Raw genomic sequence first — 27,814 nt, forward strand, 5'->3', positions numbered from 1 at the left:
CGTATCTCCGCACAAAGATAGAGAAATCTATCTGAATCCGGGCCGTACTCTCTGACACACTAAAGCCAGAGCAGAAAGTGTATTGGGGTAGCATTCAGATGACAGTGACAATAACTGTACACAATAGCAAATAGCATTTGCAATATAAACATTTCCCAAACAAGATATTCTGAAACCTATTTTTACAGGGTACCCAAAATCCAGATCAAGGGGCAAAGTCTGCACCTCCTCAGCCCTGCCTAACAGGGAAGCCCTAAATATGAAAAACTCTGGGGGGATCATGACGAGTCACAGTTCCTCATTATACCCTTCAATTGGCCAGTGGTAAACCTGTCAGTGGCTGGAGTTGGGGCCCAAAACTGCATTGGAGTGTACTCTAACAATTTTTGAAATTCCAACAGAAGGGTAATAACCATCAAACACATCTCTAGGGCTCCCAAATTGGGCTGGTGCTGTCTCTCAGGACCGATACCGAGCATTTGTGCGAGTACTTGTACTCGCACACAAGCTCTCAATGACTGACCCGATACTTGGTCAGCGGGCGGAGTCAGTGGGCGGAGAGGGTGAGCGGACTCAGTGGGCGGAGGGGGCAGGTGGCGTCAGTAGGTGGATCGGGCGGAGTCAGTAGGTGGAGTGGGCGGGTAGCCTCAGTGGACGGAACGAGCAAAGTCAGCGGACCGGAAAGTGAGTCATCACCTGCAGTAGAACTAGCTAGGTAAGCTGTCAGGGTGCAGCCGCATCATGATCTTGTTACACCCAGCCATGTATGCTGATACTTACTGATGCCAATTGCAGGGTGTACCAAGATGGGTGCTGCAGCATAGCATTTGAAAATATGTCATTTATTGCTGCATTTCAGTGCCTGTCCATAAGTGCCTGCCCATAAGTGCCACCTGTCAGTGCCATCCGTGCCCATAAGTGCCGCCTACCAGTGCCAGCTACCTGCCAGTGCCTATAGGTGCCACCTATCAGTGCCCATCAGTCAGTGCCATCTATCAGTCAGTGCCACCTATCAGTGCCCATCAGTCAAACTGTGACATGGCATTAAAAAAAAAGTATCGGCGAGTACATGAAAAAAAGTATCGGTACTTGTACTCGGTCCTAAAAAAAAGTGGTATCGGGACAACCCTACTCTTGACCCCAGAAATTTATGCGGTGGTTTATAAAACATGGACAGGACGATCTTATCCCAGAGGGGTAGTCATGTGTAATGGACAGTAATCAGTGATCCTAGCAAAGGTCAACATTACTGGGCTTGATGGTGCCAACAAAATATTAGCTGGTGAACTAGGTACTATATATGGGAAAGGCACATAGCATAACTTAAATTCAGCTGTTAAGCTTCTCAACAAGTATTTCAGTGTCTATCTAAAAATATGCTTGTCCCTCATCCTTACTCTTGAACATTGGGCTTCTTTTAGCATTGTACGGGCCATATGTTGTGTGGGCCGCATAATGAAGGGCTACCAGTCCCATGTGACAAAATATTCTGGCTGTCCATTTACTAGTTTTTGGCAATTCACAGACTGACTATTAGGCAGCATATATTGTATAAGCCTTTCCTTATATATTTAATGGCCCCAATGTCTTCATCATCACAGGTAAAAACCCAGCCATCTCATAAAAGTTTATTTATACATTGTAACAACATTGTAACCCAGGCTAGAAGCAGGAAAGATAGAAAATGTTTTCTATAAAAATCATGATCCTCCCACAAGTGTCAAAGGTCGAGTAGAAGATATTCCAGTGCCTAAATCTAAATAGCATATATATATATATATTTTGACATTATGAAAGGCGAGGTGATAGATGGATGTTTATGTTTCATCTGCGGTGGAATCCAGTCTGGGTTTTACCAGCCAACTTGTCAGGGTTGGTTCCAAACCAGATTTTGCAGTCCACTGTCCACCAACAGCTGGTATAAATAAAGCAGGACCGGAGCAAAGAATTGCTCTTGGCCCGAGACTCAGTAAGCCATACCTGAGAGAGAGATACTGATGTGATGTCTGCTTTGTGAGAGACAGAAAAAGGTTTGCATGATCTTTGTTTTGTGGGTGACTGGGAGAAACCCTTCATCTGTGAGGTTAGGATCCTGATCTGTTTAGTTAGTGCCTGCATGGTGAGGATTTATTTTCTGTTTTGTTTATGTCTTGCAACCTTTAAAAAATAAAACTGGCTATAAGTCAGATTTTAAGAAAACCTGCTGTTTGGATTACCATTTGTTCCCAGGGAAGGTGATCCCCATTGAGCTATACCCCCACATATGGTGGAGAATGCGGGCATCTTTCTGAACAAGTGGCCAGGTCGCAGAGGCCACTGCAGCACAGCAGGAGGCAAATCACCAGTTTGCGGAGGCCCTGGTGGAATTAAAGAAGGGGTTCACAGGTCCTTTGCCAGTGAAACAGAAAATTATGCATGCCCAGCTAATACCTACAGATGATGTTGAAGCTTATCTAGTGACTTTTGAAAGTCGCTGTTCCAGAAGGTTGGCAAAAAAAGAAATGGGCAGGACTTCTAGCGCCCTTTCTGATAGGAGAACCCTAAAAGGCCTATTTTGACCTGGAACCAGATGCTGCCCAGGACTTAGACACTGAAAGCTTACACACCTGGGCATCACCATTGTGGTCCAGGCTCAATGGGTGCATCGGTGGGCATACAGTATTAACAAACCACCCTGTTCCTAAATGTTTGCCTTAATACACCTCACCAAGAAGTGGCTGCAGTCAGAGACTTTGCCAGTACCTAAAATTGTGGAGTGTGTGGTCATGGACCGTTATTTACGCACGCTCCCTGCCACTTTGATGAAGTGGGTCAGCCATGGGGACCCAAAGACTGCAAACCAGCTAGTGAGCCTGGTGGAGCGATATACTGCTGCTGAGGACTTGTCCGTGCCCCACCATACAGGGAGTGCAGAATTATTAGGCAAATGAGTATTTTGACCACATTATCCTCTTTATGCATGTTGTCTTACTCCAAGCTGTATAGGCTCGAAAGCCTACTACCAATTAAGCATATTAGGTGATGTGCATCTCTGTAATGAGAAGGGGTGTGGTCTAATGACATCAACACCCTATATCAGGTGTGCATAATTATTAGGCAACTTCCTTTCCTTTGGCAAAATGGGTCAAAAGAAGGACTTGACAGGCTCAGAAAAGTCAAACATAGTGAGATATCTTGCAGAGGGATGCAGCACTCTTAAAATTGCAAATCTTCTGACGCGTGATCATCGAACAATCAAGCGTTTCATTCAAAATAGTCAACAGGGTCGCAAGAAGCGTGTGGAAAAACCAAGGCGCAAAATAACTGCCCATGAACTGAGAAAAGTCAAGCGTGCAGCTGCCAAGATGCCACTTGCCACCAGTTTGGCCATATTTAAGAGCTGCAACATCACTGGAGTGCCCAAAAGCACAAGGTGTGCAATACTCAGAGACATGGCCAAGGTAAGAAAGGCTGAAAGACGACGACCACTGAACAAGACACACAAGCTGAAACGTCAAGACTGGGCCAAGAGATATCTCAAGACTGATTTTTCTAAGGTTTTATGGACTGATGAAATGAGAGTGAGTCTTGATGGGCCAGATGGATGGGCCCGTGGCTGGATTGGTAAAGGGCAGAGAGCTCCAGTCCGACTCAGACGCCAGCAAGGTGGAGGTGGAGTACTGGTTTGGGCTGGTATCATCAAAGATGAGCTTGTGGGGCCTTTTCGGGTTGAGGATGGAGTCAAGCTCAACTCCCAGTCCTACTGCCAGTTTCTGGAAGACACCTTCTTCAAGCAGTGGTACAGGAAGAAGTCTGAATCCTTCAAGAAAAACATGATTTTCATGCAGGACAATGCTCCAGCACACGGGTCCAAGTACTCCACAGCGTGGCTGGCAAGAAAGGGTATAAAAGAAGAAAAACTAATGACATGGCCTCCTTGTTCACCTGATCTGAACCCCATTGAGAACCTGTGGTCCATCATCAAATGTGAGATTTACAAGGAGGGAAAACAGTACACCTCTCTGAACAGTGTCTGGGAGGCTGTGGTTGCTGCTGCACGCAATGTTCATGGTGAACAGATCAAAACACTGACAGAATCCATGGATGGCAGGCTTTTGAGTGTCCTTGCAAAGAAAGGTGGCTATATTGGTCACTGATTTGTTTTGTTTTTGAATGTCAGAAATGTGTATTTGTGAATGTTGAGATGTTATATTGGTTTCACTGGTAAAAATAAATAATTGAAATGGGTATATATTTGTTTTTTGTTAAAGTGGTTGTAAACCCACTATTTGGACTTTTACCTACAGGTAAGCCTACAACAAGGCTTACCTGTAGGTAAGGAGAATATCTCCTAAACCTGCACGGTTTAGGAGATATTACCCCCGCAATGCGGGCGGCGCATGCGCAGGGGGGACTCCACGGCTGAAGGACCGGCATCGCCGGACCCTGCCGATTTTAAATCTCCCGCGCGCACGCGCGGGAGTGACGTCATCGCCGCTCCAGCCAATCACAGCGCTGGAGCGGCGATACCCGGAAGACACGCCGGAGCAAGATGACATCCTGCTCAGCGTGGACCAGGTAAGTGGTACACACCTCGTTCCGAGGTAAGTATTTCATAATAGGCTAGTATGCGGTGCATACTAGCCTATTATGCCTTTTGCATTGCAGGTTTGGGGGAAAAAAAAAAAAGTTTATGCGGTTTACAACCGCTTTAAGTTGCCTAATAATTATGCACAGTAATAGTCACCTGCACACACAGATATCCCCCTAAAATAGCTAAAACTAAAAACAAACTAAAAACTACTTCCAAAAATATTCAGCTTTGATATTAATGAGTTTTTTGGGTTCATTGAGAACATGGTTGTTGTTCAATAATAAAATTAATCCTCAAAAATACAACTTGCCTAATAATTCTGCACTCCCTGTAATGTCTCTAGGGGTGAAAACCTCCTGGAGGATGCGGGGTACAGAACACATAAAATGTTATCGCTGCCAAGCGTTAGGTCATATTGCTGCTAACTATTCCCTAAATGATGAACCAATGTGATATTGCTTATTTTAAAAAACACATGTCTCTTTTTGCACACGTGGCATGTACTGCATCAAGTCAGGGACACATGGAAAAACAAATGTGTACGATTTCAGTTGATGGAAAGCCAGTCACTGCTCTGCTAGATTCTGGAAGACTTGTGACTTTGTAAATCCTGCAAAGTTACACCCTAGCACTATTGGGGTGATTTGTATACATGGTGACACACGTGACTACCAGACTGCTGTGGTTGAGTTTAAAACCCCTTAGGGCACTGTGACACATGGGGGTGCTACCCTCACTACTTCAGGAAGCCCAAGTGGGGAGAGATTTTCCACACTTTTGGAGTTTATGAGAAAACAAATAGAGGAAAGAGCTCCCCCTGCTGAGGAAACACTGGAACTCGCTCTGGAGCCTTTTCATTACAAAATTAAAAGGGAAATGGTTGTTGTGTCCAGCGAAGGGGTAGATACTTTTCCATTTTCTGTAATTACTGGGGAGCAGGAGGAGCTGGAATCCAGCCCCTAGCTTGAGGTTACTGAACAAGACATTATCTCTGACTCCAATAGCGAGAGTGGACAGAATGTGGTGCCTGACTTAGCTGTTCCATACAAAAAACATATTTCCTGACTTCTAAGAGACTCCACGCTCAATAAAGCCAGAGAAAATGTTAAATTATTGATGGAGAATCTTTTGAATCTAATGTAGGGGTGTCAATCCCATATATGGCTCTTAATAACTTGCTGTATCAAGTGGTAACGCAAGGGGAGGAGGAGGTAGAGCAACTAGTGGTTCAAAAACCCTATCGTCGGATGGTATTAGATTTAGCCCATGATCATATAATGGGTGGACACTTGGATATAGAGAAAACTGAGGAGGGAATAACCCAGAGATTATTTTGGCCTGGGTTACATGCAGATGTCAAAGAATATTGCGAGTCATGGCCAGAGTGTCGGTAATCTGCACCATCACCCCATTTTCGCAGTCTGCTGGTACGGTTACCGATAATTGAAGTGCCATTTGAAAGAATTGTCATGAATCTGGTGGGACCAGTAGTAAAATCTGCCCGGGGCCATCAGCCGATCTGGTAATACTGGACTATGCCACACGGTATCCTGAAGCCATTCCCTTGTGTAATATCTCAGCTAAGCCTAAGACTATTGCCAAAGAGCTTGTCCAGGTATTTAGTCGTGTGGGTATTCCAAAAGGGGTATTAACGGATCAAGGCACACCATTTATGTCCAGAGTGACTAAGAAATTGTGCAAGTTTTTCAAAATCTCCCATCTCTGCACCTGTCTACCACCCCCAAACTGATGGTCTTGTGGAGAGATTTAACAAGGCGCTCAAAAGAATGTTAAAAATGGTGGTGGACAAAGATGGGGGAAATTGGGATTTTTTGCTACTGTACCTTTTTGTATGTTTGCTATATGAGAGGTACCCCAGGCCTCTATAGGATATTCCCAATTTGAACTACTATATGGTAGACATTGCAGGGGATTGCTATATGTCGCAAAAGAAATGGGGAGGGAGAGACCATATAGAAGTGTCATTAAGCATATCTCACTGATGCAAGATAGGATTGCCGCTGTCATGCCAATTTTACGGGAACATATGGAGCAAGCCCAGGAGGCCCATAGAAGGGTTTATAATCGGGGTGCCAAGACCAGAACCTTCAACCCTAGTGATAGAGTGCTGGTACTAGTCCCCACAGTTGAGAGTAAATTCCCAGTGAAGTGGCAAGGTTCCTTTGAAATTATGGAAAGAGAAGGGGGGTGTTACCAGCCAAGGAAAAGGAAACCAGAGCAAATATATCATGTTAATCTCTTGAAACCTTGGAAGGACAGCCTATAACTCAGTGGTTCTCAACCTTTCTAGAGCTGTGACCCCCTTGATAAAATTTCCCAAGTTGTGGGGACCCCTTACAGTAGAATTATTTTCGTAGCGTGGGTTGTCAGCACCCAAGGCAAGACAAGTAATTCCCTTCCACTCATACAGTATTAAAACCCTTATGGTACATTTTAGGATGTACAACTCTCATTCTCTTTGTTCTCCTTTCTTTCACTTTTATCTCCCTCTATCCTAATTTCTTTTTTTTTTCCCCACACCTCTCTCTCGCCGCCCGTCTTGTTCTTTCTCTTATACTTTTTCCCCCTTTTTCTTTGTTCCTCCAGCTCTTTTCCGCTCCCTTTCATATATTCTCTATTTTTATTCCTTCTCTTACTCTTTGGTGGGGGGAATGAGATGAGTGGCAGTGCTGGTGGGGGTGGGATCAGTGGCAGCCAACTTAGGTGCTCTTGATCAAAGTCACCTGCTGATCTGAAAACTGTAGTGACTTTTAATGGCAACTATAATCACAGGTAGTGTAACTCACTGTGTCTCCGACTTTGTGGTGTCTCACAGAAGTGACACCTATGCCGAAATCAGGAGATAGGTTCTCCTTCAGCCCCTCTTACTTCACATTTCTCACCAGTCAGCTGGCCTCTAGTCTCTGCCCCCCAGCCATGACGTGAACTGAATGGGCGGCCACAGGCTCCAGAGACAGCCCTGCTGCGTGGCCACGAAAAGGCTGGGAGAGCGGTGCGGGCTTCAGGAACAGTCCAGGATTCGGTGACCCCTGGAAAATTGTCATTTGACCCCCGAGGGGGTCCCGACCCCCAGGTTGAGAACCTGGCATACAACGGACCTTCGTAAACTTGCCCCTCATATAGCATGGGCAAGTTTACGCTTACGGAAACGTCGTAAATTCACTGCGTCGTCCGCGCGTACGTTCGGGAATCTCGCGTAAATAGCTAATTTGCATAGACGACGGGGAAAACGACGAGGCGACACCTAGCGACGGGAAAAAAAATTGCATTTAAGATCTGACAGCGTAAGAGCCATAAGGCTCTTACGCTGTCAGATCTTAAATGCAATTTTTTTTCTGTCCGATCTAAGGGATATCAATGCGTAACTGATTCTAAGAATCAGTCGCATAGATACGACGGCCCAGATTAGGACTTACGACGGCGCAAATGGCGTTGCGCCGTCGTAAGCCCTTTGAGAATCTGGGCCTTTGTGAGTAAGAATAGAGACTTTTTCTCTCACCTACCTGGACAGATCAGTGTTATACAGAGCAAGAAGAAGCGTGCCTTTATTGGCGAAACTAGTCACTGTGACATCATTACTGGGGTCGGAGAGCTGCTCATGCATACACCCATGCTAACTTCATAGCCACTGGAAAGGATCCACACCCGCTGGGAAATAACGAATCATCATTGGGGTTGTAACGCCTGTACAAAACAGGATTGACAGACACAGTGGAGGTGATGGTGTCACTTCATTGACAGTGAGTAATCATCATACACTCCACAGCAGTGGTAGTGATGATTTCCATGAAGTTTATACTGTCTACATTCAGTATATCAAATGACATCTGATATGCCTGTGCATTCCCTGTTCAAGGAGACGACTGACTGTTGTGTTATCTCTTCTCTTTCGGGAGGATTTTTATTGCTTGCATTCATTGCCTTTCAGCGCAGCTCCAGCCCTTTATTCATAGCTCCCAACTGTCCCTGATTTCGAGGGACTGTCCCTGATTTGTAACAATGTCCCTTCGTCCCTCATTCCTCCTTATTTGTCCCTCATTTTGGTCTGATCTATATAGTTGTATATAAAATGCACTTTTTATCTTTCAAAAAGTGTTTCCAAGTACTAAACCTTTCATCTGATTTCTAAATTGCTGCATTTGTCAATTTTAACCCTTTCACGCCGACGGAGCGCATATATGCGTCCTCGGCTTTCAGGGGTTATACCGGGATGATGCCTGCACCGTTGTTTAGAGCGGGCGATCGGCTTTCCAAACATAACAACCGATGCGGCTAAAAGCCGCTCGGTTGTTATGCCGGAGGAGCGGGAGGGGACATCCCCCCCTTCCCGCCGCCTCTCGCCGCTCTGACCGGGCCTCCCGTCCCACCGGGAGACCCGATCCACGATCCGGCGCCTCCAGCGTCTCGGCGAGCTCTGAAACAAAGCCGTAAACGGCTTTGATTCAGTGTCCGCATTGAAACCACGGAAGCGGCGTCATGACGTCACTTCCGGGTTTCTCAGATGCCAATGGCGCCGGATTTAAAAAAGTACACAGTATTCAGAATCGCCGTTTTCGGCGATCTGAATACTTTGAAGTGCAAAGGAGGGCTCGTAGGTCTTTTAGACCCCCGATCCCTCCATAAAGAGTACCTGTCACCACCTATTGCTGTCACAAGGGATGTTTACATTCCTTGTGACAGCAATAAAAGTGATCAAAATGTAAAAAAAAAAAAAAAAATTTAATATTAGAAAAAATAAATAAATAAATAAGAAAACAAAAAAAAACATTTTTAAAGCGCCCCCCTCCCCGCGAGCTTGCGCAGCAAAGAAAGCGCATACGGAAGTCGCGCCCGCATATGAAAACGGTGTTCAAATAACACATGTGAGGTATCGCCGCGATCGTAAGAGCGAGAGCAATAATTATAGCACTAGGCCTACTCTGTAACTCTAACCTGGTAACCGTAAAAAAAGTTTAAAGCGTCGCCTATGGAGATTTTTAGTTACCGTAGTTTGTCGCCATTCCACGAGTGCGTGCAATTATAAAGCGTGTCATGCTTGGTATCTATTTACTCGGCATAACATCATCTTTCACATTATGCAAAAAAATTGGGCTAATTTTACTTTTTCATTTTTTTTAAATTCATGAAAGTAAATTTTTCCCAAAAAGTTGTGTTTAAAACACCACCGCACAAATACCGTATGACATAAAATATTGCAACAATCGCCATTTTATTCTCTAGATTCTCTGCTAAAAATATATATATAATGTTTGGGGGTTCTAAGTAATTTTCTAGCCAAAAATATGGATTTTAACTTGTAAACACCAAATGTCATACATAGGCATAGGCATGAAAGGGTTAAAAGCCAATATAAACAATTGTAGAGGTAAAAAAAAGCCCTTGTGAATTTACTTAACCTTTTTTTTTTCTCCTTTAAGGGGGTGTGGCAGGAGGTGTGTCCTATACCTACATACGTTTACTAGTAGGTGTCCCACATTCCCATTTTAAAATGTTGGGAGGTATGCCTTTATTGCATATTTACACGGTTGATCCAGCAGCAGGGATCCATTCAGAATTTACCTAAAACTAACTAATTGGTCTCATGTCAATTTTTAGAAAGGCAACATATTACTTTCAGGTGTACTTAGTTCACATTCCACTGGGCAGACCAGTAAACCTTGTTGGGATTTCTTCAAAGAATATGTTTACTGGTCTGCCCAAAGAATAAATTGTGTATTATTATTATAATAATAATAATATAATATGTCAAATGATGTCTGCTCTAAAATCATCTATAGCAAACAAAGTAACAAGTAAAGGCTGGGTGCTGTAACTAGTGCCTTCCCCCCCACCCAAAAAGTTCTCATAGAACTGTCAGTAAAACCATAAATAAAGCAGCACAAAAAAAATGGATATTAGATGAATATATTGTATACAGAAATAGCATCAATGTAGTGCATGCAAATATACAGTACATACAGTATACTGTATATGTACATATATATGTGCTTATTGGCTTGGCAAAGCTATACAAAAAGTTCTACCTATAAGCAAACAATAGTCATATAGGGCCAGATTCTCGTACCTGCGGCGCAGCGTAACGTAACCCGTTTACGTTACACCGCCGCAAGTTTTCAGTCTAAGTGCCCGATCCACAAAGCACTTACCTGTAAACTTGCGGCGGTGTATCGTAAACACGTTCGGCGCAAGGCGGCCCAATTCAAATGGGGCGGGTACCATTTAAATTAGGCGCGCTCCCGCGCCGGACGTACTGCGCATGCTCCGTTCGCAAATTTCCCGACGTGCTTTGCACGAAATTACGACGCGCCGACGTGTTGAGAATCGCGACGTGCGTAACGTACTTACGCCGGGAAAACAAAAAAATTCAAAAGCGACGCGGGAAAGACGGGCATACTTTAACATGGTGGAGTAATTTTACACCATGTTAAAGTACCCCTAACTTTGCGACGGGAAACTAAGACTTGCGCCGACGTAACGACGGGAAAAACCTTTGTGGATCGCCGTAACTGCTAATTTGCATACCCGACGCTGGTTTACGACGCAAACTCCCCCCAGCGGCGGCCGAAGTATTGCATCCTAGGATCCGACAGTGTAATTCAATTACACCTGTTGGATCTTAGGGCTAGCTATGCGTAACTGATTCTATAAATCAGTCGCATAGTTAGAACGGCCCTAAAACAGAGATACGACGGCGTATCAGGAGATACGCCGTCGTATCTCTTTTGTGAATCTGGCCCATACTGTATAAGACAATGGGGAAGCACTCAGTACAAAGAAAAAAAACATCATGATATGAAGAACTAACCATAGATAGCACAAAAATGGTACTGGTAGAAGTGAAAAAGACAATTCTCTTTCTGAAGGTGAGTCCCAGTCCAACTTTTTTTTGGCAATAGTAATCACTTTTAGAAAAACAACCTAAGAATTGACCAATATTTCCAAGTTACTAAATCGAAATAATTAGGAAACAATCCAATAGAAAGCTGATCCATCCCATAAAATACGCAAGTGACAGGTGCTCTTTGTAAATTGATTTGTCAAGGTTTATATAAATTGGCTGGATATGCTGGTGGTTGCGCCGGTGGTGGTTGAGCATAAGTGGTAGTTACAGGAACGGGAAGGGCACCAGGATACATGGCATGGACGGCATCATTCTGTATCACGAACACCTTCAGAAGGGAAAAAGAACAATAAAATAAATGTTGTTATTTTTGAGGAGAAAGACAAAATATTATGACCAAGGATTAAGACTCCATTCACACAGGGGCAACATGACTTCCAGCGCGACTTTGGGAGGCAACTTGGACACGACTTCAAGTTGCCTCCAGGACAGGAGGCTTTTCAGTGGCCAATCAAACAACAGTCAGCTCTGTGGGAGGGAGGGGTTTGCCTGAGAAATGTATGTTTTCTTCCTGTATTGTTGCTTCTGTTAAGACAGTGATCCGACTTCTGAGGCGACTCCCATTAAAATCAATGGGTACAATTTGCCTAGAAGTCGCCTAGAAGTCAGATTGAAGTAGTACAGGAACCTTTTCTGAAGTCGGAGCGACTGCAGTAGTGTGTATTAAGACGGCTCCCATTCACTTACATTGATTTTCTCAGGCAGCGCGACTTGAGGCGACTAGGGGTGTCTAGGGGCGACTAGGGGTGTCTTGAAGTCGGATCCAAAGTCGTCCCTGTGTGAATGGGCTCTAAGGCTAGAGGGTATGAAGACAAATTTCTGAGAAATGTGAATCATAGAAGGAAATCTCTTAGACATTAACATAATCCACAATAAAGATTAACAAGATGAAGCTTCTATTTGTGTTATTCCCAAGTTTTTAAAACAATCCTAAGGTAAAATAAAGATGTCAAAAGTTCCAGAAAGGTCCAATTATATCTAAACTTGTTCAAGGTAGTAGAATGTTTGGTGCTGGAACCTTAGGTGGATGTTACTTGGTACATATAATTGGTTTTATCAAAACTTTACTGATACTGTCTTAATGGGAGATATGTGGGCTGATTTTGTACACTGAAGACCTCCCTGGGAACCTTGGGATGTACAGTAAATGTAGTAGTTGGATCATGAGCTGCAACGGGTATCAGCTACTGAAGAGGACAGAGGTTCTTTAATATACAATTTTTCAAATTTTATCCATAACTTAAAGTGGCATTCCACCCACAAATGGAACTTCCACTTTTTGGAATCCTCCGGTGACACAATTGGCACCTTTCAGATGGGAGGAAGGAGCAGATGCCTGTGTAATACAGGTATTCGCTCCCTCTTCCGGGCATAGATCACAATGGTGATCGCAGTGACCTACGCCACCCACTTCGTCCCCCCGGCTGTCTTGTGGGAGACACACAGGTCCCAGAAAACAGCAGGGACCAGTGGTATCACGCAGTGCAACTCGCGCATGCACAGTAGGGAACCAGGAAGTGAAGCCGCAAGGCTTCACTTCCTAAATCCCTCCTGAAGATGGCAGCGGCAGCACATGAGAGCCGAGGAAAAGATCGGCTTTGGGTGCCGACATTGCAAGCGCCCAGGACTTGTTAAAGGGGGCTTCCAGATTCCAATGAGCCCCCCGCCCACAGACCCCCACAACCACCAGGATGAAGCCCTTGTCCCCATCAACATGGGGACAAGGTGCTTTGGGGGGACCCCAAAGCACCCTTCCCATGTTGAGGGCATGTGGCCTGGTATGGGTCAGGAGGGGGGAGCCTCTCTCCTGTCCCCCCCTTTTCTGCTGCCTGCCAGGTTGCGTGCTCGGACAACAGTCTGGTATGGATTTTGGGGGGTCCCCACGCCATTTTTTTTTAAATTTAGCACAAGATTCCTCTTAAAATCCACACCATACCTGAAGGGCAAAATAATGTTTTGTGCGGAGTTCCCCTTAATATTTCTACCCGATCCAAAGGGCCTGGTAATGGACTGCGGGGGAAACCCATGCCATTTTTTTCAATGATTTATATCTATATTGCCGGGATCCGACAATACATTACAGCCGCGAGCAGTTTTAAATTACTTTTTTTTTCCTTTAGAAATTTAATTTTGCTGTGGTACTGTTCTAAACACGGGAATGATGCGCTATTTTTCAGGCATACTAAGGACACCCCCAGGCACGTTTTTTAAAGTGTCAGAATATTTGGGGTTAAAAGAATACATATAAAGTTGCAAAAGTATATTTTTCGTAGTGTTCCTATCCATATATATATGATGAACAATACTAAAGCCATTTTTGGATCTTTTTCTCTCTCTAGAGGTTAATACCCAGTCAAAGATCTATACAGCGGTTTTCTGCCTTACAAGAAGACATTGTTCTTCTGTATATGTATCCCAGACCATAAATTAGAAGGATTGGCATCTGTAGATAAGGGTCTGATGAGCACAAGCTGTTACAAGCTACACAGGGTGGTCTTTGTACTATGAGAGAAAAGGGGCTTATTCACAATCCCGGTGGAATAATATACTGTATCTTAAATAGTATTGTGTCTTTATAATGCCATAATAATATATGTGTATTAATAGTTTATATATTATAACCTGTTAAGCACATAGACATTACTGGGGTCCTAGGTATAAGATCCTATAATAACTTCAAAGTATTAGACTGCTTTGATCACATTCCGGTATTAGTTTAAAGGAACTTTCCAAGGCATGTGTGCTGATCATAAAACCTTATCTCAATCATAAATTTAGGGGTTGCCGAAATGTCAAGGTTTGTTGTCATATTGTTTGACATATAAAATAATTTATGGTGTTATACCAGGCCAGAAGTCAAGGGGGTCGTAAGTCATGATCAACTCTGATTGACCCGAAAATTAGGAATTATTCCTTAGACACCACTGCCCCCTACAGGTTAATATCGACATGGTTCAAGATAGTCACTCATCAAAACATATTGTCATGTGATATCGCCAGTCATGTGATAGGGAAATACACACCTACTTCTTTGGGGAGATAAAAAGTGATTACACAAGACAGGATGGGAGTCTGATGGGAAAAAGCTTGGTGGGAGAAAGATGGCTGGAGCTGCTCTGATCTCTGAAGGAAGCTGGAAGACAGACAGTGACCGCAAAGATGTAGGGGAATAGAAGTCCTTCATTAGAACTTTCTCACTTCTCAAGCAGAAAAATCTCTTACATACTGGTAATGTATAATCTTGATTATTTACCTTTTTGGTAATTTGGAGATTTTCACATACACACAACTAAAACTATGTAAATATACTTGGCAAATATAATTTGGGAGTTGGTTATGTCTAACTGCTGCATGAGATAATTGTATCCCAAATATTAGACATACGCATTACGTTTGACTTTGAAAAGCTAAGTGCCAATGATGGTAAATCGGTTTTAGAGTGAGGGCGTATGTGAAGATATATCCTCGCCAAATTTAACGAAAGCTTGTGTACAATATAACATTTGTTATGTACACATATATAATAAGTAGTAGCAAGAGATCTGTTTGTTATTGAGAAGAGATAATACAAGGTCAAGGTTATGTCACTAGAATCTAAAAGGTTTTAAATACGCCAAGATGATTTAAATATGAGAGCTATGAATTCACCTTGTCATATGATGTAAATATTATATAAACATTCAACCATCGCTTATTTCTGATTATAGAAGCATATCATTTATTTGTTTTAACACGAATTGTACGTGATTTTAATTTTGCACTCTTTAGTTATTAAATATATATATATTAAATATTCATTTGTATTGCTTGTCCTCAAAATAGCACGGATAAAAGAATTTTGATATCTTGTATGGTAGGAAAATTCTATATCTCCCAAAGCACAGATTTACATATTTTCATAAATACAATAATATTTTACAGTTCAGAATAAATATTCTGACGGTATATGTAGGCTCTATGCCGAGATACGTCAATGGTTCTGACAAAAGGAATATTTAATTTGTATTGTTTCACTTAATAATTATTAAAAATCGTGAAACCCTGAAAAATGCTAATTTTTTTAAACTTTTTTACATTGATACATGTCCCCTGGGGAAGGACCCAGATCCTCAAACACTTTTTATGACAATGACTTGCATATAAGCCTTTAAAATGAGCACTTTTGATCTTTCATGTTCGTGTCCCATAGACCTTAACAGTGTTCGCATTTTCGTACAAATTTTTTTTTCCTGTTCGCATGTTCAGCTCATCCCTAATTGATTTATTGAATTGAAAAACGTTGACTTCTAGACATTTTGCTAACATATGTCTTTTCTTTTGAGGAACATTGGGAACTTCACGTTATTAACCCTTTGAATTAAAATAAATGTGGTTAGTAGGTTTCATAAAGACAGATTCTCAGAAGAGATACGACAGCGTATCTCCAGATACGCCGCCGTATCTCTGCGTTGCGCGGTCGTATCTATGCGTCTGATTCTTAGGCCCCGTACACACCATAGAATCCATCCGCAGATAAATCCCAGCAAATGGGTTTCAGTGGATAGATCCTATGGTGTGTACACGCCAGCGGATCTTTTTCCGCGGATATATCTCCCCTGGGATGGATTCCAGCAGATAGAATATTTGCTGACATGCAGAACATATCCATCTGCTGGAGTCCATCCCAACGGATGGATCCGCTGGTCTGTACAGACTCACCGGATCCATCCGTCCGAAGGGATCCCCCGCATGCGTCGTAATGATTCGACGCATGCGTGGAATTCCTTATATGACAGCGTCGCGCACGTCGCCGCGTCATAATCGCGGCGACGGCGCGACACGTCATCGCCAGAGGATTTCGGCGCGGATTTCAATGCGATGGTGAGTACACTCCATCGCATTAAAATCTGCTGAAATCCTCGAGAGCATTTATCCGCGGAAACGGAAACTGGCGTAACTGTGTTACACCGTCGGATAGTAACTGCATATTTACGCTGACCGCTAGGTGGCGCTTCCGTCAAGTTCCACGTCGAGTATGCAAATTAGCTAGATACGCGAATTCCCGAACGTACGCGCGGCCGACGCAGTAAAGTTACAACGTTTTCCCGGCGTATAGTTGCCCCTGCTATATGAGGCATAAGTGCGGCGTACCAATGTTAAGTATGGCCGTCGTTCCCGCGTCGAAATTTTTAAAAGTTACGTCGTTTGCGTAAGTCGTCCGTGAATGGGGCTGAACGTCATTTACGTTCACGTCGAAACCAATGACGTCCTTGCGGCGTACTTTGGAGCAATGCACACTGGGAAATTCCACGGACGGCGAATGCGCCGTTCCGCAAAAACGTCAATCACGTCGGGTCACAGTAGTTTTACATAAAACACGCCACCCTGATTCAAATTTGAATTAGGCGGGCTTACGCCGGCCGATTTACGCTACGCCGCCGCAACTTACGGAGCAAGTGCTTTGAGAATACAGCACTTGCCCGTCTAAGTTGCGGAGGCGTAACGTAAATCGGATATGTTACGCCCGGGCAAAGATACGCGGCTGACTGAGAATCTGGCCCTTAAAGCCTAACATATAACATTTACTTTGGAGTGGGGCAGAGGTAGGTCCTACCAGGATCTAATTTCCATCTGTGACCACATTGGGGGGGGGGGGGGGGTTGTTTCCTCTGCCTGTGATACTCATAGAAAGGTAAGGGAGCTTTCATCAGATCAGAAATTCATGGACCTCATCCTGCTAAAAAAAGTTTTTGTTTTGTCTGTGATGAAGGTGGAGTACAGCGTGGTGTGTCAATAATAATTTAACACTGTCAGGTGCAGTAAAGAACTTAAAGGGGTTGTAAAGGTAAAAGTTTTTTCACCTTTACTTACCTGAGCCATCAAAAGTCCTGCGCTTGCCCTCGTCATCCTCCTCGTTTCTGAGCCTGGCCGTTGATTGGCTACACTGGATGGATTGAAAACAGCGCAGCCATAGGCTCGCACTGCTGTCAATCACATTCAATGACGTAGCGCGCCGGGGGCGGGGCTGAGGGATACAGGGAGCGGCAATAGCCGCTGGCTGTTTAATGGGAGCGCACCCGCAGGAACTTAACACCATGCAAGCTTGCTTGCATGAAGGTGTTGAGTTCTTGCGGAGAAGAGCCGAGACAGCCGCCGAGTGACCCCAGAAGACCAGGTTCGGGGACACTCTGTGCAAAACAAGCTGCACAGTGGAGGTAAGTATGACATGTTTGTTATTTAGAAAAAAATAATACTCTGTACAACCCCTTTAAAATATTAAAGCAGAAATTCAAGAAGCCCTGTGGGAAGGCTGCCCAACTGGGTGCACGGTTTACAGTAATGTGAAGAGTTATCAGTCAGATTGTCTGTTCAGAGAGCAGAATGTGACCTGGCTGTCTTGTTCCTCCTCGTCGGGAACCTTTCAATTATGGCTAGTCCTCTCTCTAACAGGCAGGGTTGCCAGGAATAAATGTTTGTAATTTTTTGATATTGTTACCATTAAAGATCTAAACTTTTAATTCCATTGTTTGCTTCTACTAAATCACGGAAAATTTTCTAATCTATCTCAGCTGGTCTCTTGAGTTTGGGAGCTGCGGTCGACGTACATTACTAGTCAATTATGGGCAACTTTGATTACATTCATGCGCCTGGCCCCTGTGTTGTTTATCACTCATTATGCCTAGTACACGCGACTGTTTTTTCCGTAGGATAAAAATAAATAAAAATTTTCCTGACAGAATTCCTCTCAGGCTGCCTTGCATACACACTTTCAGACAAAAGTCCGCCCATCCAAAGCGCGGTGACATACAACACGTATGACGCACTATAAAAGGGGAAGTTCCATTCCAACGGCCCCACCCTTTGGGCTGCTTTTGCTGATCCCTGTGTTAGTAAAATTCGCGCTTTTCAGTCTTTGTGCTTTTCTGTCCGTTACAGCGTGACGAATGTGCTATCACCATTACGAACGCTAGTTTTACCAGAAAGAGCGCTCCTGTCTAATACTTGATTCTGAGCATGTGTGGTTTTCTGCCCGTCGGAAAACCATACAGACGAACGGTTTTCCCGCTCGGATTTTTGGCCTGGTGGGAAAAAAGAGATCCTGATCTCTTTTTCTTGCCTGGCAGTTTTCCCGTCGTAAAAACTGCGATGGAGCATACACACGGTCAGAATTCCCAACAAAAACCTCTCATAGCAGTTTTCCCGTCGGAAAAAACTGTCGTGTGTACGAGGCTTAAGTACCTAGAGCAGGGTGATGGCTAAACACAATACTAGCTAAGGCCACAGAGGAGAGCTGTGACGAGGATCTCAAAGCAAATGTTTTTCTTCGAAAGATGGTGGATGTTAGACCTTTCTGGTGCCTTGACTTGACACTTTTTTACAGTAATCTTGTATGTCTCTTACCTGGGTGACTGGTTGACCTGACTGTACTTTTGAAAGAGACCGACAATCAAAAACAGAGGTGGAAACTGTGACACAGAAGATCAGCAAATTCATCAGGAGCAGTAGAGAAAGAACAGCAAAACCACCATCCTGTTAAAAAAAGAAAAAAAAATGTTAGTAAATTAGTGGTTTATTCTTTTAGGGAATTTTTAGTTTGTAGTTTATTTATATATTTTACAGGATGCCAGAAATCTTCTCACTGTGTCTCTATCTCCCTACGCGTGTCGGTGAACATGCGATGTGTGATGTGCTGGAACGCATGCCGGTCGCAAAGGAAGTGCCAGGGAAGCCGCCTGGCGGCAAATCTCTCCCTGGCAGGCTTTATGGGAGAGCCGATCATGCTCCCATCCACCCTGGACACAAACAGAGAAGGCCATTTTGGGCCCATCCACCCTGCATTAGAACTACCTCATATCGGTAACCCCCCCCCCCCTCTCCTCTTTGGCCCCAGTGTGTTTGTACCCTGTTTTTGTGAGTAATAGAGACTTATTTGAGTGCAATTTATATATGTCTTGACCATACTTTTATGTACATCTGTTGTGGCACTTTTATTTATGCCTTAACAGGCTTTTCTGCTATGTCTTAGTATTAGGCACCTGACAGGATATGCAGCCTCTTTATATGTAATAGTTGCATGTCTTATATTGATTTTAGTTCCAATCTATATAACTTTTGCCTTTTACAACACATAAGTATTGTGCTCCTATACGGTTACAACATGTGTATTTATTAGTTTATTGAGCATGAGTTTTTATACTCAGACATTGTTGATTCCCCTCATATTTTCACTCCCCCTTTTCTTCACCAGACTCCTTGTGGTCCTATGGTGGCCATGCATGATGTGACCTCATTTGGTCCTTACTTTGAGTTTCCCTCTGTGTATTTGGGTTTATCTGTCTTCCTGCTGCTGTGATGAATGCTGTTGTTGGGTTTAAATCTGTTTGCATGTTGTATAGATGCCTTTCGCCTTACACGGACATGTAAAGGTATAGTATTATACATACTGTATATATAGGAAGAAAGTTCTCTGCTACTGTATGTATTTGCAGTTTTCATGGATATATTTTTGTATGTATTTGTCTGTACTTATATATTCTTTTTTTTTTTTATAGAACAGATACTTACCTTACTGCTACTAACCCCCTGAAGAAGGAATCATTATTCTAAAACACGTCAGCCATTGTGTGTGTAGCCAGAGGATAGCTACTGAAATCGTTATGTATTGTTTATTTGGTAAAGGGTTGTCTCCCTCTCGTGACCACTTAACGTTATTACAGTGTTTTCTTTCTAGGTTTACAATTGAACTGAGGTGCATTGTGGGATGGTTAGTTTTATGAGGAAGGGACTCTTTGCCATAAGTTAATTTGAAGACTACAAACCCACAATGCCACTGTGTTACCAGGATGCAACATGCCATTGCACAGCCTGTTGGGCAACCAGATAAAAGGACAAGCCAGGCAGCAGTTAGGCTTTTCTGCACACCCTTTCAACTTCCAGCAGGAGGTCTGCGTGAATGACTGAGGCCGGGTACACACGGACAAACATGTATGGTGAAAGCGGTCCATCGGACCGTTTTCACCATACATGTCTGCCAGAGGGCTTCTGTACGATGGTTGTACACACCATCGTACAGAAGTCCGCGCGTAAACAATACGCGGGGCGTGTCCGCGGTGTCGCCGCGTCGATGACGCGGTGTCGCCGCGACAATGACGCGGCGACGTGGGCGGCCCGCCTTTAAAATGCTTCCACGCATGCGTCGAAGTCATTCGACGCATGCGAGGGACGGCGGGCGCCTGGACATGTACGGTAGGTCTGTACTGACGACCGTACATGTCCGAGCGGGCTGAATTCCAGCGGGCTGTTTTAAAACAAGTCCAGGAATATTTGTCTGCTGGGAAAAGGCCCGGCGGGCAAATGTTTGCTGGAATTCGGCCCGCTCGCGCCCACACACGACCAAACATGTCTGCTGAAACTGGCCTGCGGGCCAGTTTCAGCAGACATGTTTGGTCGTGAGTATGGGGCCTGAGAGTTAAGGCCTGCGGCCTACAGCAGAGAGCCGGAGCAATCGCCACAGAGGGATCGCTGAAGGACGGCCCTGTCCCGCTGGACAGGCAGATCGGCCCGCGCTTCATAGCATTTGAAGCTACCTGCCCGTCAACACCCGGGAAGCGGGTGCGCTGTGTGCTGGCGCCATCTTTCTTCCAGAGACATCCTCAAGGGAGTTCCGGACGGAGCATACCAGTGGGCTGAGGATCCATAGCGGTGAGCAGGCACTTGCCTACCAAGTAGTTGATTGGAAAGAGAGAAGTGTTTTCCTGTTATCCAGACTATGTTTACTGACACCTGTAGTGCTACGGATAGAAGTCTATTACATCTGAGTGTCTGTGCAGCCGGATTGACAGAGTTTGCGGTTCTTTTACAAGCACATATATTCTCACAGTTATCATTCTTTTTCACCTGTGGATTACAATTAAGTGCACCAACAGAGCTAGCTGAAGAGAGACTGAGACCAATTGGAACAGCCATTACTTTGGTTATTCATCAAGTTCAACACATATGGTTACAGTAATACTGAACTGCCCTTTAGAGGGAGACATTTGATAACATAAGCTTCTAGCACTTAATGTGATTGTTTTGCACTGTTCTTGCTGCTTTGTTTGTTTTTGGTGTGTGTGTGTGTGGGCCTAGGTGGAGAGGGATCCCAATACAGGTATTGGGGATTTTCTCCACTGCAGACCTACTCACATTTACCTTCGCTATATGGTAATTGATTATAGTGAGTAAACAGCATTTAATTGAAGGTGTTGCTTTGCCTTTTCTAGAAATCTGTGATCTGTCATTTATGTTTGCATAATAACTGTTTTATTCTTGTCTAGTAAACATTCTTTAAGTGGTTAAGCACATCTGCCTAAGAGTATTACGGTTTATTATGAGTCCATCAAAAATGGAACCCAAGGTGTCAGAGGTAAGAGATAACCTGCAGAGTCGGGATAGCCTATGGGGTATAGAGTCAATCAGCAGCCCCAATGAGGGTACCGCTACATGTATGTAGCAGTCGTGTCTCTACTATGATACCAACAACATATGTGGAATTTTCTGTATCTGTGTTTCTTGCCTTCTTGATGTTTCAGCCGTTACACCAGCCATTCTTTGCTTCTTCTTTTAAATTTGTTGCAACAATAACATTTTAAATACCGCTTTTTACATATATGTCTTGCTACTTTCTTTGTACACTTTGGGCCCACATAATGCCATCAATCTAAGGGGCTTCTTCCTTGTCTAGTTTCTAAAAGCAGACACCCTAGAGAGTAAAATAGTGGTAGTTCCAATATTTTGTCATATGATATTAGTGCAACTGTTTAGGAAGGTAATATTAGGGTACAAAAACACTATAAATTATCCAATATTTGATCAGATATAAAATATGAGGTTGTGCCCAGTAAATAGATACCCAATAAACTGCACGCAACCCATGAAACACCAACAAACTTTACTACCTTATATTTTCCACAAACCAAAGGGAGAGTGGGCTGCCCTAAGTGTAGTATTATTTATGAAATAAAAAGATAAATGGTAAAAATGTACTTACATGTGGTAAGTAAAGCAACAGGCAATACAACATGCCAAAAACTTCCAGGAGTTGGCATCATTTCATGGGTCCCAATGAATAGTCAACCCTGAATGATCATAGGTGGATAATTGTCAGAACCTGGGACCTCTTCTGTGTCTGGCATTGTCTCTTCCCACTGAGCTATCTGGGATGCTGGACAGTTCCCTGCCTGATCTGCTGGACAAACCTATCTGATCCGTTGGACAACCCGCCTTGTGTCTTAATTGCTGTTGAACTTTGAACCCCTTGCTCCTCCCATGAACTTCCTATAAAAGCCGTGTCTCAGCACTTCCTCTTTGCCAGGTTATTGTGCCTTCCCTGCCAGTGCCTTGCTGTTGTCTTTCCTGCTGCCATCTGAACCTGCAACCACCCGTGTTTGACCCTCGGCCTGTTCCTGGACTACTCTACTGCCTGATCCCAATCTGCAACCACCTGTGTTTGACCCTCGGCCTGTTCTTTGACTACTCTACTGCTTGATCCCAACCTGCAGCCACTCTGGTTTGATCCCTTGGCTTGTTTACTGACCACGCTGCTGTTTCATGTCTGTTTGTCCGCTATTGGACCCTGGCTTGCTCACACCCTGGTGGGGAAAACTTGAGGACCGCGACCTGGTACTATACTATCTTGCAGCTAAATCCATCTCCATCATCAGGAGCTCTGGGGAATACCAGCTAGTACTTAAACTCTGCACCTCAGGGGAGACTGTGTCATCTGCCAGAAGTGACTGCCTGTATGCTTGTCCTGCCACTGCTATAGCAATTGGTCTTCAAGCCCGACGCCTGATTGTGACAATAATAATGCCAAGAAACACTTCTTGGTTTTTAGACTATGAGAGACAAATCGTAGTGTTGTTGGCATATGACTCCTGAAAGTGTGCCCCAGTGTGCGCCTAACGCATCCCCAATGTGTTTTTGGGGCTGTAGGGAGCGGGGTGCCTTACTTCACATTTTCTAGACTTGCCCTAAAGGAATCTGTTTCTAGTCTCATGTATGTCTTGATTAGAACTGTCCTGGCTGTGTCCCTGGCGCATAACCTGTGGGAAGCTTAATAACATAAACCTATAGTAACTCTGACCAAACACCAGCGGAGATGGGAGGGCTTTGTTTTCTCCTGAATGCCATTTTCCTGGTGGCAACAGTTCCTCAACATAGTGGAGGTTAAGCATCCACTCATGGTGCAAAAGAAGCTCACCTCATATTGGTTGCATGCATTCCCAATTTTTGAACGTGTGGGAGCTATGGCTCACACACAATTTTGATTTGCACCTAGAACGTTCTGTGCTTTCAACCTGGGGACGCTGATAAAACTCTTGTTGTGGCTATGTGGTGGTCTCCCATGGGACCTTCCCGCCTTTCTCTTCTTCCCCCTCCTCTTCTTTCTCCTCATCTGCTGTGTTTTTTTTAAATATTATTTTGGGATCTTGTGGGCCAGTTCATTGAAAGGGTTAATACGATCTCCTCCTTAAGGTTGCTGTGGCCCCGATCAATCACGAGATGGAGACCCCGCAAGTTTAAATACTCCTGCAGAGCTGTATATTTAAAGCCTGGTTTTGTGGTCTTTTCGGCCCTTATTGTACCAATAGCTGTTTTGTGTTGCACTGCTCTCGCCATTATTGACTGCTTGGCCCATATTGAATTGTATTATATATTATTTCGTTTTTTTTTTTTTTTTTGCTACTCCTTTAAATATTACCTTTTGTATTGAGATCTTGTGTTGTAAGTTATTTTTGAAAATCTCCATAAATATTTTGTAAAAGAGAGACTATAGTGTTTCTTGGCATACCTATACATCTATGACAGGGGTGTCAAACTCAATTTCATTGTGGGCCGCATCAGCATTATGATTGCCCTCAAAAGGGCCGGTTGTATCTGTAAGATTAGATGTCCAACGCATTCCCTCCCCTTTACATTAATGTCGAGAGCCACCCCACCATCAGAAGTTGAGTCGCCCACTCTCTTACATCACAGTGCACCTCCCTTTCCTTATGCTGCTGCTGGGAAGAAGCCGGATGCATTGCTTGAAAGCAGGAGTAGGACCAGTGGGGAGCTGGAGCTCTCCTACAGCTGCAGGAGAGGTGCGAGGGCCACATGAAATGTGAAATGGCTTGGAGGGCCAGATTCGGCCCGCAGGCCTTGTGTTTGACACTTGTGATCTATGATCATTCAGAACTGACTATCCATTGGACCCAATGATACAATGCCAATTGCTGGAAGTTTTTGAGTGCATTTTTTATCATGTATCATTTTATTTAAAAAATACTACACTAGCCCAATCTCCCCTTGGTTTATGTTTTTTTGCCACCATATTTTTACATCTACTGAGAAGACAGTTCACTGGGAGCAGCTACTTTACCCACCCTCCATATATCTCCATTGAGTACCATCAGAAGGATGCCACCTGTTGGATACCTTGAGTAATGCCCGTGCTACACAATCTTCTATCAGAAGGATGCCACCTGTTGGATAACTTGAGTAATGCCTGTATTTTGTGTGTTTTATATTATAGTGTGTCTGCTTCAGGGTACAGGAATAGCCACAGGAGTTCAGCAGACAGGAACCTTGGCTCAGTCGTGGGATTGGTATACCGGCGATGAGCCGTAATCTTATTTGCAATATACCAGAATAGGGACTGTTAGTATTTGCTTTTCTGAAGAAAGCTGTTTGCCTGATTTTGAAGGAACAATAAAGACTGCTTTCACAATCCAGTCTCATTACACCATCTTTTCCCTTCTTCCAGAGTCTGATCTACTTGCCTCTTCTCTCTCCCTCCTCCAACACCTGGTTCCACTGCCTCTTCTCTCCCCTCCCCATCCTCCAAGGTCCTGTCTGATTTCTTTTTGCAAAACAAATCCCCTCACCACCCCCTCCCTATCCACCATGCCCCCACTTACAGCCACCACCATATGACCCTCCACCCCAAGCAGGAATAACATCAAAGGACCTAAAAAATACAAAAACATACACTCGCCAGGAACTTTTATTAGGTGCACCTGTTCAATTGCTTTGGTAACACAAATTGCTAAACAACCAATCACATGGCAGCAGCACAATGTATTTAGGCATCTTGACGTGGTGAAAACGACTTTTTGAAGTTCAATCCGAGCATCAGAATGGGGAAGAAAGGAGATTTAACTGACTTAGACCAGCACGCCTGGCACCAACAACCATGCCATGTTCAGAGTATTTCAAAAACTGATGATCTACTGGGATTTTCACGCACAGCCATCTCTAGGGTTTACAGAGAATTGTTCAAAAATTAGAAAATATCCAGGGAGTGGCAGTTGTGTTGACGAAAATGCCATGTTGATGTCAGAGGAGAATGGACAGACTGGTTTGAGATGATAGAAAGGCAACAGTAACTCAAATAACCATGCATTACAACCAAGGTATGCAGAATACCATCTCTAAACACACAACACATTGAAGAACAGGACACTGAGACAACAATTTGCACAGGCTCACCAAAATTAGACAATAGAAGATTGTAAAATTGTTGCCTGGTCTGATAAGTCTCGATTTCAGCTGTGACATTTAGATGGTAGGGTCAGAATTTGGCGTAAAGAACATCAAAGCATGGATCCATCCTGCTTTGTATCAGCGGTTCAGGCTGGTGGTGTGGGGGATATTTATTGCCACACTTTGGGCCCCTTTGTACCAATTGAGCATCAACTAAAAGCTAGGGCCTACCTGAGTATTGTTGCTCACCATGTCCATCCCTTTATGATTACAGCGTACAGTAAAACCTTGGTTTTAAGCCGTTCTGAAGACAAAAGGGGGTCAAACTCAGTATTTCACTTAAAGGGAAGAAATTCTGCTATTGTTAGGCCCAGTGTCGCATAAATCTGTGGAGTTGAAGTTGGACTTTGGCAAATTGGTGCTCCATTAGCAAATGGTCATTAATAATTTGGATAATATCCTAGAGGTATAGTGGGTTTGTAGATTTCCATCTCCTTGCAAGGGTTGAGGCATGTCGGTTATTCCCACTCAAAAGTAGGGCTAGGCATGAGAAAATAAGAAAAGGGATGTGGATGACAGAGCCATTGAACTTATTAGCATCACTCCAGAATGTAATGAGAACCAGGCAAGTCCACCAGGTGTGGTACAGGGGTGCCACATTGACCACAGTCGCGCCAACAGTTTGGCAAATGATTTGGGAAAATGGAGGTGAGTCTGGAAGGATTGTAATACCACCTGTGGAATTTTTTGGGAGCAATTCCCAATGTGAGAGGCATTTAGAAAATTGTCAAAGTTTTGCAAATGTTGAGTACCGTTGGGTGGTAGGAATCGAGAAATGGAAGAGGTCTTCCCAATAGGTCATCAACGGTAATTTATTTTGGGAAGCCTGTTTGAGGAGTAGACAATAGAAAAAGAAAATGCCTTTGCAGAGAGAGTCTTCATAATACTTTATCAAATCCCAGCACAGTGCAATGTCATTCCAGAATAGTTTGGAGTTGGAGATATTTTTCTGTGCTGTCGATAGAGTACCGTATATACTTGAGTATAAGCCAACATTTTCAGCACATTTTTTGTGCTAAAAATGCCCCCAGTGTAGCAGCAGATGGTGCACATTCCACATGTGCATCCATGGATAGTGGATGCAGCAAAACCTGGTTGTGACTCTCCTTGTTCAAAAATTACCCTCCAGCGGTAATAATCAAATATATGTCATCCCATGCAGACAAAAGTAGATAAACCTTATTGCGCAGTACATCAAAACAGTATTTAATCTCCTTTTGTCTGCATGGGATGACATATATTTGATGATTACCACTGGAGGGTAATTTTTGAACAAGGTGAGTCACATCCAGGTTTGCTGCATACACTATCCAGTCTGCTGCCACTAAAGCCTCGTACACATGGCCAGGATTTTCCTGACGAGATTCTTTTGAATGGCGAGAACACGGTGACGTCATTGACTACGACGAGCATGCGCTTGTCCCATTCGATGCAGTCGCCGCCATCTTGCTACACCCTACACTGCCCTTGGAAGCTACCGCGCATGCATCAAAGTCATTTCAAGCATGCACAGGTTTCCATGGAGGCAGGTAAGTATACACACGCTCGGGTTTCTCGGCAGAAAAACACTGCAGAGAATCCTGACGAGGAAAATAGAGAGCAGGATCTCTATTTTTCTCGTCGAGATTCTGGGCAGTTTTCCCAACGAGAAACCTCAAAGCCTCTTACACAAGCATGGTTTTCTCGACAAGAAAGCTCTCCCAGCAGAGTACAGCACGGACATCTTTCACCGAAGTTACTTCCGGGTTCGCAGCTCCGTTCCTTTGATTCGCCGG

General features: G+C 43.9%; 1 protein-coding gene across 1 annotated transcript in view; it reads right to left on the reverse strand.

Annotated features, from left to right (window-relative positions):
- Positions 1-11,615: 11,615 nt before the first annotated feature.
- The window catches only part of LOC120909308 (membrane-spanning 4-domains subfamily A member 4D-like), a 79,840-nt gene continuing 63,641 nt past the window's right edge, over positions 11,616-27,814 (reverse strand). Inside the window, exons 6-7 of the mRNA XM_040321056.1 lie at positions 18,876-19,004; positions 11,616-11,763 (exon numbers count right to left, since the gene is read on the reverse strand). Of these exons, the coding sequence (XP_040176990.1) occupies positions 11,632-11,763; positions 18,876-19,004 (261 nt within the window). The 3' untranslated portion in view covers positions 11,616-11,631. The remainder of the gene's footprint in view (positions 11,764-18,875; positions 19,005-27,814) is intronic.

The sequence above is a fragment of the Rana temporaria genome, chromosome 8 (genome assembly GCF_905171775.1).
Source record: "Rana temporaria chromosome 8, aRanTem1.1, whole genome shotgun sequence".
NCBI classification, from domain to species: domain Eukaryota; kingdom Metazoa; phylum Chordata; class Amphibia; order Anura; family Ranidae; genus Rana; species Rana temporaria.